General features: G+C 36.2%; 2 protein-coding genes across 4 annotated transcripts in view; both read right to left on the reverse strand.

Moving 5' to 3' along the window:
• Positions 1-10,392, reverse strand: part of xrn1 (5'-3' exoribonuclease 1) — a 28,653-nt gene extending 18,261 nt beyond the window's left edge. For both annotated transcript variants that reach the window (XM_077224480.1, XM_077224405.1), the window contains exons 1-10: positions 9,975-10,392; positions 8,722-8,954; positions 6,733-6,830; positions 6,416-6,525; positions 6,231-6,341; positions 6,036-6,121; positions 5,865-5,952; positions 5,502-5,670; positions 5,343-5,410; positions 3,128-3,262 (exon numbers count right to left, since the gene is read on the reverse strand). In XM_077224480.1, the coding sequence (XP_077080595.1) occupies positions 3,128-3,262; positions 5,343-5,410; positions 5,502-5,670; positions 5,865-5,952; positions 6,036-6,121; positions 6,231-6,341; positions 6,416-6,525; positions 6,733-6,830; positions 8,722-8,954; positions 9,975-10,049 (1,173 nt within the window). In that variant the 5' untranslated portion in view covers positions 10,050-10,392. The remainder of the gene's footprint in view (positions 1-3,127; positions 3,263-5,342; positions 5,411-5,501; positions 5,671-5,864; positions 5,953-6,035; positions 6,122-6,230; positions 6,342-6,415; positions 6,526-6,732; positions 6,831-8,721; positions 8,955-9,974) is intronic.
• An 882-nt stretch (positions 10,393-11,274) lies between these two features.
• Positions 11,275-17,039, reverse strand: LOC143736002 (uncharacterized). 2 transcript variants are annotated; one of them, XM_077226506.1, is made up of 6 exons: positions 16,536-16,977; positions 16,218-16,388; positions 14,434-14,697; positions 13,487-13,582; positions 13,282-13,296; positions 11,275-12,588 (listed from the first exon to the last, which is right to left on the reverse strand). In XM_077226506.1, exons 1-6 carry the CDS (start codon positions 16,591-16,593, stop codon positions 12,476-12,478), a joined length of 717 nt encoding a protein of 238 aa, XP_077082621.1. In that variant the 5' UTR covers positions 16,594-16,977; the 3' UTR covers positions 11,275-12,475. The 2 variants fall into 2 exon arrangements, with proteins under 2 accessions (XP_077082621.1, XP_077082713.1); XM_077226598.1 differs by lacking the exon at positions 13,282-13,296 and having other exon boundaries at positions 13,465-13,582; positions 16,536-17,039.
• Between the last annotated feature and the right edge of the window lie 2,172 nt (positions 17,040-19,211).

Here is a 19,211-nt window from a genome sequence, read left to right on the forward strand (position 1 = left end):
TAATCAATACATATAGCACATTAGTAGTATGAACCACATGTATTGTGCTTTTTTGGAATAGAAAAGATCTAGTTTCATTTTAGTGATGCACTGAAATGGAATTTTTACCAAAACACTGAAACCAAAATTAAATTTTATTAAACTGCACTGTTTCGGTTAATAATTTCACCTCTCCAAAAGTATTTAAAAAAAAATTATTTCAGTATTTTCATTTGCCAAAATTTACACACACTCAACTAAAGGTTTATTAGGAACACCATACTAATACTGTGTTTGACCCCCATTCGCCTTCAGAACTGCCTTAATTCTACGTGGCATTGATTCAACAAGGTGCTGAAAGCATTCTTTAGAAATGTTGGCCAATATTGATAGGATAGCATCTTGCAGTTGATGGAGATTTGTGGGATGCACATCCAGGGCACGAAGCTCCCGTTCCACCACATCCCAAAAATGCTCTATTGGGTTGAGATCTGGTGACTGTGGGGGCCATTTTAGTACAGTGAACTTATTGTCATGTTTAAGAAACCAATTTGAAATGATTCGAGCTTTGTGACATGGTGCATTATCCTGTTGAAAGTAGTCATCAGAGGATGGGGTACATGGTGCCCATAAAGGGATGGACATGATCAGAAACAATGCTCAGGTAGGCCGTGGCATTTAAACGATGCCCAATTGACACTAAGGGGCCTAAAGTGTGCCAAGAAAACATCCCCCACACCATTACACCAGCACCACCAGCCTGCACAGTGGTAACCAGGCATGATGGATCCATGTTCTCATTCTGTTTACGCCAAATTCTGACTCTACCATCTGAATGTCTCAACAGAAATCGAGACTCATCAGACCAGGCAACATTTTTCCAGTCTTCAACTGTCCAATTTTGGTGAGCTCTTGCAAATTGTAGCCTCTTTTTCCTATTTGTAGTGGAGATGAGTGGTACCCGGTGGGGTCTTCTGCTGTTGTAGCCCATCTGCCTCGAGGTTGTGCGTGTTGTGGCTTCACAAATGCTTTGCTGCATACCTCGGTTGTAACGAGTGGTTATTTCAGCCAAAGTTGCTCTTCTATCAGCTTGAATCAGTCGACCCATTCTCCTCTGACCTCTAGCATCAACAAGGCATTTTTGCCCACAGGACTGCCGCATACTGGATGTTTTTCTCTTTTCACACCATTCTTTGTACACCCAAGAAATGGTTGTGCGTGAAAATCCCACTAACTGACCAGATTGTGAAATACTCAGACCGGCCTGTCTGCACCAACAACCATGCCACGCTCAAAATTGCTTAAATCACCTTTCTTTCCCATTCTGACATTCAGTTTGGAGTTCAGGAGATTGTCTTGACCAGGACCACACCCCTAAATGCATTGAAGCAACTGCCATGTGATTGGTTGATTAGATAATTGCATTAATGAGAAATTGAACAGGTGTTCCTAATAATCCTTTAGGTGAGTGTATATATATATATATATATTAGTGCTGTCAAACGATTAAAATATTTAATCGCGATTAATCGCATTAATGTCATAGTTAACTCGTGATTAATCGCACATTTTTATCTATTCTAAATGTCTCTTGATTTCTTTTTGTTCATTATTTTTTCTCATTTTAATGCTCTTATCAACATGAAAAAAGTGGATTGCTTGCTTTGTGCACATTTTTTTTTATTGAAAACAACATAGGCAATACTGTGTTCAATTTCACAATAACATTCTCACTTGGAGCAAATAATTTCTTTGTAACACAATGTAGCACTGTCCATCAATAAAAGGGTGAAAGAAATACTGACGAGGTACTGATATTGACGAGGGGGCGGAGAATTCGCATCAGCTGTGTGTGTGTGGTTGGCCATCATCAAGTGGTACTTCAGACTGGACGTGCTGCGATGATGATAGCAGTTCATAACGACAAAACACACAGATCACTTTGGTCTAGTCAATGGAACCATTTGCCAACTTTTTAAAAGTAAACTTTCCATTCAGAATCTTATTGGCATCCATTTCGGCGTCTCGCGCTCGCCATCCACTCAAAACGTAACGTTAACCTATTTGGCCGGCTCGCAAGCCCAAACAAGTGTGTGTGCGCGTGCCTGTTGTTTTGTTTCCGGTCTAGCTAGATCCACTTGCGCTTTGGTCGACGAAGCAACAAAACGTCCTCGCACGGCGCAAGCCCTTGAAATGAATGGGTTTCATAGCGCAGCGCCGCGCATGCCGCGTCCTGTTGCAAAAGCATGTGAAAAAAAACTACAAAGTTTGCTAGACCAAAAAGACTGTTAATCTCGCGATAAAAAAATTAATCGCGTTAAAATGGTTTTGCGTTAACGCCGTTAATAACGCGTTTAACTGACAGCCCTAATATATATATATATATATATATATATATATATATATATATATATATATATATATATATATACACACATACACACGTGGTAATAATTTACCAATATATATATATATATATATATATATATATATATATATATATATATATATATATATATATATATATATATACACATACACACGTGGTAATAATTTACCAAATATATATATATATATTATTGCATTAACTAGCATTTACTAACAATAACTTACAATGAGCAATACATTTGTGACAGTATTTATTAATCTTTATTAATATTAATTTATTAAAACTAGTTTGTTAACTCCATTAAATAACATGTTTTTAACAAAGCATTAATACTTGCAAAAATGATTAACTAATAGTGCTAAATGCATTAGTAATTTTTAATGTTGACTAATTAACTTATGTTAGCAAATAGAACCTTATTGTAAAAGGTTACCAAATATTAATTTTCTTTAAAAATGGTTATTAAAGATCAGCTAGAGAGCTACACAATAAACATGAAAAGAGCAGCCAGCACTCATTCATTAAAGCCCCATTCATGAGGATACAAAAGTAGTGAAAGCAGAAACAGTGGCATATGAACATATGGGACAATTGCAGCAGCACATTATTTTACTGCAAGGTTACTTTAAAACACCATGGTTCTAAAACGAGGATAGGTTCATTGTTTGTCATGGTTTTAAACATGTATAGGAAAATTTGACTGATATGAGAGGAATAAAAACCACCTCATCCGTCTGGCTGCATACAGCTAATATTCACCTTTCTCTTCTTCAAGGCTTTGACATCAGCCTCCTCGGCTGCCAGCCCGGCTGCTTCGTTCAGGTATTTGTTCCCCACCTTACTTTCAAACCACTTCAGATCCACAAACACCTCACTGAAGTGCTCACGGTCAAACTGAGAACAGAAAAGAGGATAATGACAGAGTAAGAGCTGAAGGGGTGGATTTACAATCCCCTCCTCTTTTTTTATATTATTACTATGCAATCATAGTTTTCTTAAATCTAGTCTGGTGTTAATGTGGCAAGCGATGTCTGTATTTGGCATCTGACAGGTGACTGAGGGTCTGACGTGGAACATAGTGTGTCAAAGATAATGTCCACATTAGTATAAAGAAAAGAACATAACATGGTTATGTTCAGAAATTGCTAGAATTATCCGAATTGTTAATCAATCAGAACCTGTAGAAATTAAGTCAAGTGATTATCCACATGCCTACAAGTAGTTCAAGGTTGGATCCTCTTACTCATTTCTACAGCCTTTGGAAGTGTGGAGAAATTTGTCTTCAGTAAACTCTCTCAACTTTTTAGCATATTGGTATCTTTATGAGGTCTAGTTGTGTTCCCTAACAGAGTGGAATATGTGCAGTATACTAGATTAAGTACAGTGTAGTAAAGCACAATACAACAGTATAGTAGTGTAGTACAACAAAGGGAGGGCAACACATAACAGAGTTCCAGACTGCGACCATTTTTTGAGAATGTGCGAGTTAAAATGTTATGTGGTCGCATTTGTGCGAGTGGACGCTTGAGCAACAGAACGCCGTTGTATCAGCTGCTGCAGTCCGTAACTTATGTTCAAAATGAGCGAGTAGGCTACATCATGAATCAATTTTCCAAACCGTGTTTTTGACTTATTCTGAATCACTACGGTACGCCTATAATAAGTGTTTATATTCGGACTATTTTGTCCCGTGGTCGTCTCGGCTGAGGAGTAGCCCAGTGCCTGCGTGACTCGCCATAGACATTAACGGAGAGAAGTTCCGTCTACAATGTTCTTCCGCAAGACACGTGCAGTTTATTTATTGACGAACGTAGACGTCACGCGCATTGCACACTGATGGTGAAACGCGCCAATTACGAATTCACAAATTAAGGCATATAAAATGATAAAAAATGGTCTCACGAAACACAGAGCCCCTTCCTCCTACGTCTTTTCAGCGGTTATATTTTTCTCTGTCGAGCGATTACTCTCATGATCGCTCGACAGAGGAAAAGGAAATTATTGTAAAATGCTTTTTGTTAAAACTATAAACTTTGATAACGAAAAATCTGTATCAGTTTATTATAATACTCTAATCTTTTAAAATGTAATGCATACATTTGAATGTTTAATGATTTTTAAAAGATAGAAAGATGATAATAGACATAGATAGATAGATAGATAGATAGATAGATAGATAGATAGAATGATTCAAATGTAAATAGATAGATTGTATATAATTCAAATGTAAAATGCTTAAAATTACAGATTAAAATTACTGTCCAAAATCCATGAAAATCCTGAAATTTGGCAATGATAATTAATATATTACAGGTATTTCTGCTGCAACCCAGAAAGCCTTTGCTAGCCATGGTCCATTAAAACCACTATTCATCAGCATGCATTGATTAATCCAATGGCATGTAGCAAAAAAAAAAAAAAAAAAGGTGCGACCAAATCATATGCTGGTGCAGATGATTTGGACTGAGAAAGTTGGTAGCACCAGTGCAACCAGGGGAAAAGTTAGTCTGGAGCCCTGCATAAAATACAAATGACTTTCAATGATATTTGACAAATCTGAAATGGCTGTTTTTTATTGTTTTATTCAATTAGGTAATTTTTTGTAAGTTACTGTAATCTAATACACTGAAAAATATTATATGTAGAAACAAAAATCTAATTGAAAAATAGAAAGGCATGTTTTTCATACTGTTTATAACTAAATGAACAAGTGAAAAATTAAATCCTGTGGTTCGCTTATATGCATCTGTATAGCATACATTAGACACCAAACATTTGAAGAGTAGTGTATTGTAAATATTTGATATATCGCCCAGCCCTATTATAGCATATTACAGAATATCACAATACAGTGTAATATAGTATAGTACAGTATAGTAAGCATACTTGACTTTTCTTGCACTGTAAAAATAATACTGGGTGTGCATTACTGATAATGCATTGATACTTTGTGGAAAAAATACTAAACACTCACCTCTGACAACTTCTCGAGGTACTTCTCAAAGTGGGTAAGGTTGAGATGACCGTTTTCATTCAGGTAACCTGATGGAGACGACAATGATCAGCACCATTTCAGTATTACAGCACCATAACAAAGTCACATGTGCTGTGATTGGCTGGTGGTCTGACTCACCCCCCAGACTGGGCAGCACGCTGATGTAAGTTCGATAGAGCAGCGGCAGAGCATCGTGATTGATGTGCAGGTGAGGAAGATGAGGGATGAAGTCATTCCCCACCAGGAAACCCATCAGAACCCAGTCATCTATGATCCGCTCCAGGTCATACTCAAACGAGATCTCATTCTGATGGAAATACATGTATACATAAAATGATGCCATGATTCAGCGTAATGCAGGTCATTTTCACAGCATATTACACTTGAAATCTTGCCAACTGAGGCAGTATTTTGTTTACGAGGACTTGTCATAGTCATTTAGCTATGTTTTGGCATGATGATTTGTGCTCGTCACACTTAAGAAGTTATAAATATTCTCACCCTGAGCTCTGAAAACTCATAGTCAATGTATTCCCTCATAAGCGAGAGATGGAGCAGGTGAAAGGTTGTCTCCTCAGGAGCTGTTATCCTACAGACCAGAAAAACTCATTATAAAAAGGAACACAATCTTATAAACTTTCATATTGACAGTGACAATAATGCCACACATACCTCTTTTGTGCCTTTTTGCCTCCGAAGCGTACCTCCTCTCTGAGGAGAGAAAAATTAGGCTCGTGGCTGGTCAAGCCAAGCATTATCTATAAAAAAAGAGAGCAAGAAGAAAAGAAAAAAACAGCTTAAAATCAATACAAACAAAACCGTTATGCTTATGGCTGAATTCTTTCTATTATACACAACTGTACTCACCAGGTCAGCATCCAGACCATAAAGGCAGTGTCTTGTGTTTGGGTTATGACCCGGTTTGGAGCTCTCAGAGCGAATGAACTCCATGATCTTGTGCTCTCCTTCACCAGGGGTCTGTGATGAAATGGGAATCAGGAGAACTTCACAGAAACACACACGACACAAAGCTCTGAAGTCTTGAAACTCACCTCATGACCAGACAAATACACGTTCACTCCCTGCCATGATTTGTCTGTGGACAGTTTGTTGTGAACAAAATATTTAAGCTGTTCCTGTAACCTGGCCATGAAATCCGTTCCTACAGTGGTCAAGCAAGAGAAACAGATCTCTCAGAACATTATAGATCAGAGCCCACCAGTGAACCTCCCAAAACAAAACACCAGACCAACACATCCATATGTCAAACCCAACACAACATAAAATGTAGATCTTAATCTTCTTGATTTTATCCCTTTAAGGATGTATAACACAAACAGCATGAGAGTGATAAAAATTGCACACAAACCAGGAGTGATGCAGTTAGAGTCAAATCTGGCCTCTGTGGGCAAAACTTCACCCTTTTCCAAGGCCTTCTTGATTTTATCCTCGGCTTCTTTCGCTGACCTTTAAAACACAGACCGAAGCTATTCAATTTTCATATTATTATTTTCACACATATTCATTTTCACGCTGATTCTGTGCTCCAGAAACATTTCTTATTATAATATAGCTCATAGAACAACACTTATTTGAAATAGAAATCTTTTTTCAAATTATAAAGGTCTTTCAGAGCATGTGCGAAGAGCGGTAATATTCCCTCCGCTTGCTCAGTCCATTCTGGGCCACTCACTTTACCCAAAATGCCCTTTGTGATATGCTGGTTCGAGAATCTGTGAAATAATCAGAGGTCTAAGATAATGGAGTTCAAATATTGTTTTAATGAAGTTGCGAACATTATACATAAATGCACAGTAAACATAAAAGTTAAGAATGAAGAAGGTGAATGGGAGTGTGCAGAAAATGAGTTAGCAAAGATTCATTTTGCGATACAGGCTACTCACAGCAAAGTTCTTTTTTGTCCTTTGATTAGGGGTAAAAAGAAGTTTGAAATACCAGTATACTGCTAGTGAACATCGTGACGCCACTCATGCGAGCGAGAGTGAGGTTTAGATGAATATGTAAATATGCTTTCCTCTCAATAACAAAAACATGCAGCAAAAGTGACAGCGGTGAGAAAACAACAGTTACAGGGTTAGTTCACCCCAAAAATGAAAATTCTGTGATTATTTACTCACCCTCATGCTGTTCCAAACCCGTAAGACTTTCATTCATCTTCGAAACACATATTAAGATATTTTTGATGAAATCTGAGAGATTTCTGCCCCTCCATTGGCAGCAACACAACTACCACTTTGATGCTTCAAAAAGTTCATAAAGAGGTTGTAAAACTAATCCATATGAATTGAGCGATTTAGTCCGAATTTTCTAAAGAGACTCGATCACTTTATTTGATGAAGAGATTGAATTTATGCCTTTTTTAACATAAACGTTTATTAACTCACACATCAGTTGTGGTAAACAGAAGCTCAAGTATGTTCGCTTAATGTGCGAGAACCAATGAGGTTCATTCTCGTGTTACGCAGCACGTTTGAACTTCCGCAAAAACCAATGAGGTTTGTTCTCACGTGTCAAGCAGGTTTGGTAGAGCTTCTGTTTATTTTCACAGATCAATGTTTATATGTGAATAAAAGCATAAATTGTTGAAAATCTGTTCATCATATAAAGCGATCAAATCCCTTCAGAAAATTTGGACTAAACTGCTCGAATCATATGGATTAGCTTTATGATCTTTTTATAGCGAAAAAATGACAGTTGCGCAGCTGTCGATGGAGGGACAGAGAGGTCTCAGATTTCATAAAAAAATCTCTTCATTTGTGTTTCGAAGATAAACGAAAGTGTAACGGGTTTGGAAAGACACGAGAGTAAATGATAATTTTAATTTTTGGGTGAACAATCCCTTTAAGAAAGCATCTGATCATGTGAATGTCGATGTGGATTATGTTTGCACAAGCTCTGCAATTTAACATCATGTAACTTATCTATAGGCCTTCTGTAATTGAGACATGTATTCAATAAATTCATTACAAACAGAAAGACATTCGGGATTTGTGCGAACGTCATTTTAGCAGTGAGCGTGGGCCGTACATAAGTGTGGGGCTGCGAGTTATTGAGCAGAGAGCATTGGCATAGAGCGGAATATTGGCCAAAGCTCACGCGCTTTGCATATGATCAATTTAATGTAACCTTGCTGAATAAAATGTATATTATTTTTTTAATCATATTGATAACAAACTTTTGGTGTGTTTATCTGCACTAGCAGTCAGTTAGTTGTACACTAGTATTAATCTATGTAAAAATCAATGCTAAAAATGCTTTAATATAAACCTGTCAGAAAACATTAAATAAAAATCCTAAAAGCAGCCTTCCATTTTTCAGTCTAGGTCTTTGGCTGTACCTGAATCTTCTCCCACGCTGCTGGTTCATCTTGGCCCTGGGTGCGACTCCATCGACGGCCATGAAGAACACTTTCCTGGGCTTAATGATGCGAAAGAGCACCTCCAGGTAGTGAAATATGTCAGCGAATATTTTTTCTTCAGAAATACGGAAGTGTACATCCTCATCATTGGGGTGGGAACACTGGTGGATGATCCCATTCATATCTAAATATAAGTTGTCAAACTCTGGGATCTGTGATGAGGGAGAGAACACAAGTTGGCTGGTGTAAATTTTTTTCCACCAAGTGTCAATGTATTATCAGTAATGCACACTTAGTAAGCTTGAGTAATGTCAACAATATATAATGTAATTTCAGAAATAGCTTTAAGTAGATAGATAGATAGATAGATAGATAGATAGATAGATAGATAGATAGATAGATAGATAGAGTTTAGTATAAACTCAATTGTTAATTAAATCTAAAAAAATGTTGAATTAAGTTGAACTTCCAAACTTATAGTAAATAGTAAACTTATAGTTTATACTTAAATAAAGATATATATATAAAATGTAAAAAATAAACGTAAATATTACAAAGCACCTAACAAAATTATTAAAAAATTAAATTACATCAAAAATGAAAACAAAATAAATGCAAAATTTTGTAAAAACTTAAGTATAATAGTATATAGATAACACACACACATATATATATATATATATATATATATATATATATATATATATATATATATATAGTCCAGTAAGTCACAAGTCCACAAATCCGCTATCATTTAATTAAGCTAGCCACATTAAATGCAAAATTATGAATCCATTAAATTACAAAACAATTGCTGTTAGTAACGGAGCAAATTTGGGTCAAAGGGGCGTTCCGAAAAAGGTCCAGAAATGTTGCAGACTGGGTAACGTTACTTGAATCACTTGCACCTGTAACTCCTCATCACAGCTAGCTAAGTTAACGTTAGCTGAATGTTTAGCTTTTGAAGCTCGTTCGAAAGCACCTACAATAAAAGTTACTTAATGTGATGTATAGTTAGACAGCACAGCTCATTAGATTTAAAGACACAACCATCATAGTGTACATCATAGATATAATGCCGATAAAACATAAAGATAAAATTTCCTCTACAAATAACATATTTATGGTGGAGGGACAGTAAAACTAAGGTTTTTGTGCCAGGTTTGATCTTCTGTCCACACAGCTGTAAATGATCTCTATGCGGCCTGTTATATTTAGCCAAACTAGCTCACCTGATGCTCCTTGACAACTTCACTCAGACACGGATACCGCTCCGATATCCATCGATAAAATTTAGGCACTCCCATCCTCCCGTGTAACTCTTCAAATAACAATAATGAAAGAAAACCTATGCAGAAGCCAATATGAGCAGAATTTCATAGACGGATCTTGCTAGACGGTTTTGTTTCTGTATGAGCTGTTACTGTCCAGCCAATAAAAAATGTCCGTGTGGAAACTCGCATGATGTAACATCTTGTAACACCGTTCCTATACTCATAAAACAACATACTATTAGATACACGTCATGGAACTAGCACAATATGTTTAGCCGAAAATCCACAATAACTTTAAAATTACACAGCAATAGATAACTCGTTTTAATAACTGTAATAAACATGAACTTCACGACCAGCACACCCTTCGGCACCCACTAGTGCCGAAGTTATGACGTCACTTTGTAGGCCAAAACGCGGAAATGAGTTCCCCCCCACTCCCCCGGTTCCCTCGCCCTAAAGGTTTTTTTGAATAGGGTTTTGCTAAACCGCCTGAAAAAAGGTCTGTGGTTAACAAAGTCTCTAAATATTTTCACGTTTTGATCTATGGCATAAAACACACCAGTTATAACCTGCTTGTGTATTTTAAACTTTATTGTGTCTGCTTGTGGTTTTTAAACTTTATATAGGCTTCAAAATGTATACATTTTGGAGTAACTTGTAAAGATTATCTTGATAGAAAAAACGTGTAAGGGTCACAACTCTTTGTTGAACACAGATCTTATTTTTTGCGATTTTCCAAAAGTCTATGGGGAAAATGCATAGCTTTTCGATCGAGGGAACCATAGGAGGGAACCCATGCGCCGCTAACTTCCGAGTTGTCCTGCAAAGTGACGTCATAACTTCGGCACTCTGTGAGGAGAAAAATAGAGGCCTTTTGACACGACAACATTCCGTCTCTCTTGACCAATGTTAAGTTAGTTCACCAGTACATTATGTAAATGTAACTAATCCTTTTGTGTTTACTGTGATAGTTATAAGAAATAGAAGCATTAAAGACCCTTGTAATCATTAAATACCATAAACATGCAGTTGATATTCTTTCATCCTTCTGCCCTTTAGTAGCCTATTATGGTTTCTATTGTTTGATCATAGTAAATCAGTATTATACTAACATATTAAGTTAAGTTAAAGCCCTTATTGCCATTGTAGGTACTGCTGTGCGAAACAAAAAAATTGTTAGTATCCCAGGTTCTCAAACATTCACATAAAACAACAACATAAAAAAGGACACAAAATATAGACAAAAGCACAAGCATGATTTGGTTATTTACTTGTTTTGGTCTTTTTGCATGTATTTAGAATAAAATTACATCTAGTGTCAGATACAAAATATTTTGGTATACAGATACATTTAAGCTTAAAGTCAGCTGTTTTACACAATGAGGGAAAATGTAAAAAGCACAACATTTCAAATAAATAAAAAGACAATTAAATTGGTTTTTGTTAGTAAAGGGTAGCATATCAATTACCCGCTTAAAAGATCACAACTACATTAAAAACAACCATAATAAATTGGGGGCCAGATTTACTAACAGCTTGCGCCAGCGTAAACCCTCATCTAGCGTTAAAAAAACGCAGTGAAAAATTTTGCACTGAAAGGTGTGGAGACAGTTATTTTTGCAGCTGACCTTATTGCATTTGCATTTGTAGGAGTTTCCCTTTCAGATGCACAATTTCTGGGAGGAGAGTATTTAAATGAAACATGGAAAGTGATTCACTAAGGTTTGCGCTAGTCAATTTACTGGTATTTGTGCCACTATTTACCGCTCCAAAAGAAGCATGTTTTAAACCAGATGCTAATTTGCGCTGCTCTTGGTAGATTTTGTTGATCATTATGGAAATTATTCGGCTGCATCCACTCCCATTGGCGATGTTTTGGAATTGCGCTCTCATGCTAATTTGCCCTGTTTATTAAATCTGGCCTTAGGTCTCATTCACTAAAAATTGCGTGGATTATTCTGTATTTGTACCCACAGGAGAACTTCTCATGAAAAATCTCTGCCTAATTCACAAAACGTTCATATACGCACATGAATTTGTTCTTAACATCGTTATGAAATGAGCAGCAGCATGCACGAGGTTAGTCATTTGCATAAACACGCCTAAACCATCTCCATATAAGGTTCCGCTTTCCTTACAGCCTTTCGTCACTCGTCAAACAGTGTTTGCAGGGCGCTCTCTCGCCCGATCCTCGAGTAATGGCAAGTGGGCCCTTCTCACCAGTTCTCCCAATAAACACTTTTTATCTCTTTTGACCCTATTTTTCCCCATAAAATTAGAATACATTTTATCACAAAATATTTTGGTGAATCGTGATTTGTTCTTAAAATTCGTGCGCACACTTCATGCACAAATGTGTACGTACGCATGCTTGAGACCCATTGTTTAAGAAAAACAATAACAATTTGTGCATACAATAATATCACAGTAATTTAATAGCTAGCAAAGACATTTTCTTATATACGCTGGATATTCAGTACTGGAACTTGAGAGATGTTACTGTGTTTTTGTCCGTCCAATGGTACATCAAATTGATGGGCTGAATAGTGGATTAAAGAGCCTAAAACACCTACAGGGAAGCAATGAAATTATCAACATCTGATAGGCCTAACAGTAAAAAAAACAAAAAAAAAAACAGTTGATGCACCTGTCTGGTATGTCTGTAGGCCTTCTTTTTTTTTTTTTTTTGCATATCCACCTGGGCTAGTCTGTCTGTGTTGATTGTAGGCAATGTAAGCAATATCTTTTCAGATATGAGACTTCAAAGACTTCTCTATTTTTGGTTAATTGAGGTATTAGTTTATTGCTCATGGATTGTATCTACTCTCTGTGAGATAGATCTACAGAAACCAGAGTAACCTTAAGGCTGATATGATTTCTTTGACTCAAATGAAACATGTTAATTTAGATGTTATAACATCACATAAAACATATTTTTGCTATCAGACAAAATAGTTTCACAATGTTTTTAATTAAACTGTGACATTGTAATGTGCAAAATGCATTTACCAACATTCACGCTAAATATACACCCTTAAATAGTTCTGAATAAATAAATGAATATTCAGTATTTTCAAAACCAAGCAAAGTTGTACTATTAAGTGAACATAAATTCACTTATTAACTAGGGTGTCTGGGAACCTTAGTTCATTGAGTGCCATCCAATCCACAGGGACAGCTATACCAACGTCAATATTTAATCTTCGGTTGGCATTTATATTGCCGCAATTAAGCATTTTGTAAATAATGTGAAACATCTCACCTCCTGGCTGTTGACCTGCATCAAAGAAAAGAGGAAGAGTAAGGCAAAGAAAGGAGAATGAACAAACAAAATATTATTTTATGTTCATTGTGATCATTTCATTTTTTATCAATTTAAAATCATTGGTGGTGAATTTACTGGTTTGCAGTGGTGTTTTATTCACAAGCACACATGTGACAGCACATGATTCATGAAGTATGCTTACTGTGTCGTTTGGAGATAAGGAGGCTTATAAAGACAAATCCAATAAAGAGAAAAGTGGCCAGAACTGGAGCCATCACTCTTAACACACCAACACGTCCTGAAAAACATTCAATAAACTCCATTTTCTTAGTTAATAATCTGATGATCTAAAAATATTATATATTAGGTTATTTATTATAAAACATTATCTAATATTTATAAAATGTAAAAAGTAGATAATGTACTGTAGAAAATGAAAAAATGGAAGGTATAGGTAAAGGTTCTATATAGAACCTTTTAGCGGTTCCCTGTTGATTTAGTTTTAATTAATTAATTTAGTTTAATCTTAATTTAATTTTATGAATTAAACATCTCATACACATGCTTTACCACTTGAATTGTTTTTTTTTAACTGTTAAACATGGATTATGCAATCATTTAAGACATTTCTCTTTATATAGAACCATTTTTTTGCATAAAGAGTTCTGAACCCCAGAGTTCTGACTATAACCATTACAACCTTTTTTCTAAGAGTGGTTGTGCTTCATTCTGATAAGAACTGGTTTTCTAGTTTGGACTAGTGAAACAACACTTTTTAAAGTGCCTCTATTATGCTATGGAAAAAGTTCCTAATTTTGCTTTGAAGGTCTGAGGTCAATTTGTTTTTATGCAAATTTTTGACATTGTTATGTAGGTATGTAACAGAAAGTGAGTTTTCTGACTTTCAGCAGTTCATAATCAATTCTTTCCTTTAGAAGGGCAATAACTCGTGCACTTTGATCTTTAAAACTTTATAGATGTTTTACATTTACAAACAGCTATATTACACACTGCATGAAAAGTAATATTTGAAAAAGCATAATATGGGCACTTTAATCAGTAGGACATTCATGGAGTTGTCTCAATAAACAACAATATATAACAATATTGTTAAACAATATTTTGTAATATAACAAATTTTCATCATACCCTCTTGATTCTGGGTGCCATCCATCAGCTTGATGAAATCCTTACATTCTTCTTTCAGGTCAGTTTTCTCTAGACTTGTGTGCTTGGCCTCAAGCGTCCATAACTGCTTTAGATCCTGCGCCTCTGGCATCAGCACGGTCCACGTATCAGTTTCAGGATCTAAAGTCAAACAATCTCTGCCATTGAGCTGAAACCGGTCATACAGCTGCAGGACCTGATAGCCTCGCATCTTGCATTCCCTCAAACGTGTATATGTGCCATAACCTGAAAAATAATGGTGAATTTATTGTCAGAGTGACTGCATGAAAATTAGTGATAGATCAATATTTATCACTAAAATTGCGTCAAAACGCTGAAATAAAACAATTAAGATTAAAAATCGGTTCTAAATATTGATTGGTTCGACATAAAAAGAATAACTAGTAGTAGTATTGGACGTTAGCGGTTGATGAGCTCACGGTGGCCGAGAGAGCTCAACGTGCTGCAACTGAAAAAAACGCATGCAAATAGTAAAAAACGCATGTAAATAGAAAAAAACACCTGCAAATTAAAAAAACATCATCAGTTTCACAACACGCACGTGCTCCAAATACTCATAACACAACCAAATACAGAAACGCGCTGCATAAGTTCACAACACAACCAAATACAGAAAGGCGCTACAAAAGCTCACAACACAACCAAATACAGAAACGCGCTGCAAATAACACAGACCCCAAAGGAAATGTTTCCGGGGGAACCAAATAAGTGACGAACCCGGCTGGGACGTGTTTATTGCTCGTGAGCATCCCTATCCCCAACTCCCTTCGAAGGGCAGACGGCAGAGTGGGACTTTGGAGTGAGCTTGGCATAAGTGTGTCATTATGTAGCCGTTCGGAACGCACTTGATGAAGGGAGCAACGAAAGAAAAGTCATTTCCTCATTATTTTCACCTAGGATGTTCCAATGAAAAAGCAGCACGTTGTCCATCAGCTGAATAGCTGTTCTAACGACAGAAATATAATGCTGTTAGCATAACGGTTGCAAATAAATGTATTTTTTTATTTTTACTTTACAATTTTTTTTTAAATATGCGTTATATATCTGTGTCAGTGTCTCAACTTTACCCTACATTACCTAACATTTCGTATGAAACATTTCTTTATGAAAATTTAAACATAACATGAAACCTGTAACTGATGTACAGATTAATATCTTTCCTTCATGTTCTTCTTCTCTATCTTTTTTATTTATTTATTTTAGTATTTAGTATTTTTAGTATTTATTTTAGCAATGTTTTCAGCTCATTGCTCTTTTCACCTTTGTATTCTGATGACATTGAACTTATTGTTAATACATTTTGTATATTGTATACAAGTTGTATGTCATAAAAATGTAATCTCTGTATGTTTTGCGACAAAAACAAAGTTAAAATAAAATAAAGCAGAATTTTGACCTGTACACATGTCCCAGTCTGGTTCGTCACTTATTTGGTTCCCCCGGAAACACGCGTTTCTGTATTTGGTTGTGTTGTGAACTTTTGCAGCACGCTTCTGTATTTGGTTGTGTTGTGAGTATTTGGAGCACACGTGTGTTGTGAAACTGATGAATATGTTTTCTTAATTTGCACGTGTTTTTTTTCTATTTGCATATGTTTTTTTTCTACATGCATGCATTTTTTCCTATTTGCATCCGTTTTTTTCTATTTGCATGCTTTTTTTACTATTTGCATGCGTTTTCTTAAGTTGCAGAATGTTGAGCTCTCTCGGCCACCGTATAACGTACATGTTTGGAATTATATTTACTTGCTGTATGATGATTATTCTCCACCATCATTTTCAGGAGTTCATCTTGGATGGGTCTGTCAACAGGTTTCTTGTTGTCGAACTGTTCCTTTAAATGTGCATGATTGACAAGGATCCTCTCCACGACCGTCCCGTTCACCAACACTCTGCGCTCGAACTGAATTACAGTATCTAACAACAAGACACATATGAGGCTTTATTGCTTGAGAATAATCCAGCGAGTAAAAAAAAACATCATAATAGAGAAAAAACACGAGCAACAAAACATATATTATTAGTTGGGAAAGATGCTTTATAACAGGATAAAAAAAGACTTACCATTTGGAAGAGCCCATGACAAAGCTACAAGAAGAAACGCGAAGGCGATGAAGAGCATTTTGTCATCCTCATTCAAACTGCGCAGTTTTTAGAAATCTGATGAAGTGGGTACAATCCAGAGCCGAAGCAAAAACCGTCCGGAATTTGTCTTAACATGTGAGCACTTGCTTGTCATTGGCTGGTATCATGAGTAGGAACTGTTAGGAGGGATTGTCACACCAGGGGAAAGAGTCTAACATACAAACACTGACCTGAAGTTGACATTAACAGCTATAAAAACAAAAACGCTGAACAGAGACGTTTTAGTCAATTTCCCATCTTAATGACTAATAAAAACATTGTGGAAACGTGTTTGAAAAACTATAATATAGTTTTATCTTTGTTGTGCTGTATTTACAAGAGTAAGTGAGATGCCAGCATTGTAATGTTATACATTTTATGTAACCTATCGGCTAACAAAATAAGACCACAACACGCACAGTAGTCCAATCTCCGCATTTATGCATTTAAAGGGACAGGTCAAATTTTTTTTACCATTTTGATTTTGGGTTGCACTTTTCCTTTAACATATTAAAAACATATAGTCCATGAAGGAAACCTTTTTATCACGCCCAGGGCGGTGCTGGAAAAAACAAGACGAGGTAGGTGCACACAAAGACCATGAGAAGAGAAGAACAGACACGAATTCTAGGAAACTAAAAGCAAAAGCTTCATCTCATTAAATATTGTGAAATCCCACACATCAACAGAAGGAAATAATGAGCAGCAGTTTAAAACAAACAATCTTTGGGTGCAACATTATTGCTGGAAGGCAATCAGTGTAATATGTTCAAATCCATTTCTGAACGGGTAATAATTAATCTGTGCGTTTATTTTAAAATGAAGCCATTTTTAACTTTGAGTTACAGATTTAAAGGGAAAGTTCACCCAAAAATGAAAATTCTGTCAGTATTTACTCACCCTCTTGTTGTTCCAACCCCGTAAGACCTTCGTTCATCTTCGGAACACAAATTAAGATATTTTTGATGAAATCTGAGAGCTGGATCACTCCTTCATACTAGTCCATATGTTTCTTCAGGGATTGAAACTTGCCGGCCTCGAAAAGTTATTAAAGACATCGTTAAAATAGTCCAAGTTACTACAGTGCTCAATCTTAAGTTTATCAAGGGACGAGAATACTTTTTGTGCGCAAAAACAAACAAAAATAACGACTTTATTTCAACTATTCATTTCCTTCTCTGTGGGCCTCTAGTCAGTTAATCTAGTGTGATTGCGTAGAGCTAAGTCACACGTAGGCTCACTATTGGGTGACGCTGGTCATGTGTGTGATGCGTGTGACGTACATCAACAGAAGCTTACACTGTTCAACTAGTGAACTGACTCAAAACAGAGTCAGAGAGAAAACAGAGAGATGTGGGACCAAGGCATAACCATATATGACAAAACACAAAAGAGGTAGGGATTTATGCTGAAAAGCAGAGGGTTTAAAATCCTTCAGAAACCATGTCAAACAATGTACATAAATAGGACTCAAAATAACATGGTATTATGTACGTCATGGCAAAAATATGGATGCTGATAATACCTTTGACTTTTAAGTTCTAGATCCCTAAAACACATTGTTCACTTGGAAAAAATATCTCCTGTGAAAATCACCTTGGCTTTGACCCAAACACTGGAAAAGCCAGTTCTCAAAGGTTGTTTATAATGTTTTTACAGTCTTGTTCAGGACAGTAGAAGTTTATAGCACATACCTGTACTCTTTGACATTTAAGCTCTTATTTTTTTTTTTTTCTGGTATAAATGTTAAAAATAAAGAATGAAGTGATTCATCCTGTGAGGACAGTAACAGAAGAAGTGCTGCAACGTTTACAAATGTTTAGATGAATGAGCTGAGTGAAAGAACAGTTACTTAGCAGGGCATGTTTTTGGTTGATGGTTTAAGAGCAGAGCCGTCGCTAACTTGGAGAAAGGTGGTGACGATTCTATAGGGGCCCCCGTTTCAATCAAGGGGGACCCCCCCAAACTCATTCAGTAATGAAACCCTTCTGTTAAATCAATAGTAATTGTTACAATCAGCCTTCGCATTTGAAATAATTCAAATAATATAAATGATAATGTTCAATGAATAGGAAAGCCTATTTTCATATGTTACCTATACCTCATCAGACAATGATCTTTCAGGAAAATTTTACTGGGGAACAGCGAAACAAAAAAAAAGGGTCTAGAGATGCCCCTGGAAGCAACTAAGGCTGAATCCGAAATCGCCCCCTAAACCCTATTCCCTATTCCCTGCGTTAGTCCACTAATACTGTTCACTTGAAGGAGTGCATGAAAACGAGTGAGTTGAGTGTACATCGGCTGCACACGTTATTGCAGTGCAATATGGGGTTAAATAAGTGCACTCAATAACGTCCTATCATGGTTTCGGACACCACTACAAATGGCAGTCCCCTCAAATAACGCCCTATTTGAGAGTATGGGGGCAATTTCAGATTCAGCCTTTTAAACATAACACACTTCTAATCTCCTCACGTTTCAAATTCTTTAATTGTAATAAAATTCAAATCATATATGCTTTTTCTCCCCGAAGTTCTGAATATTAAAATATTAATTTATATTTAACAACAACTATGCTGAATACGGTATATTGGCTAATTTTGTCTAAAAAAATTG

The sequence above is a fragment of the Siphateles boraxobius genome, unplaced genomic scaffold, assembly GCF_051911475.1.
Source record: "Siphateles boraxobius isolate OS27281-9 unplaced genomic scaffold, OSU_SipBor_1 1, whole genome shotgun sequence".
NCBI lineage: Eukaryota > Metazoa > Chordata > Actinopteri > Cypriniformes > Leuciscidae > Siphateles > Siphateles boraxobius.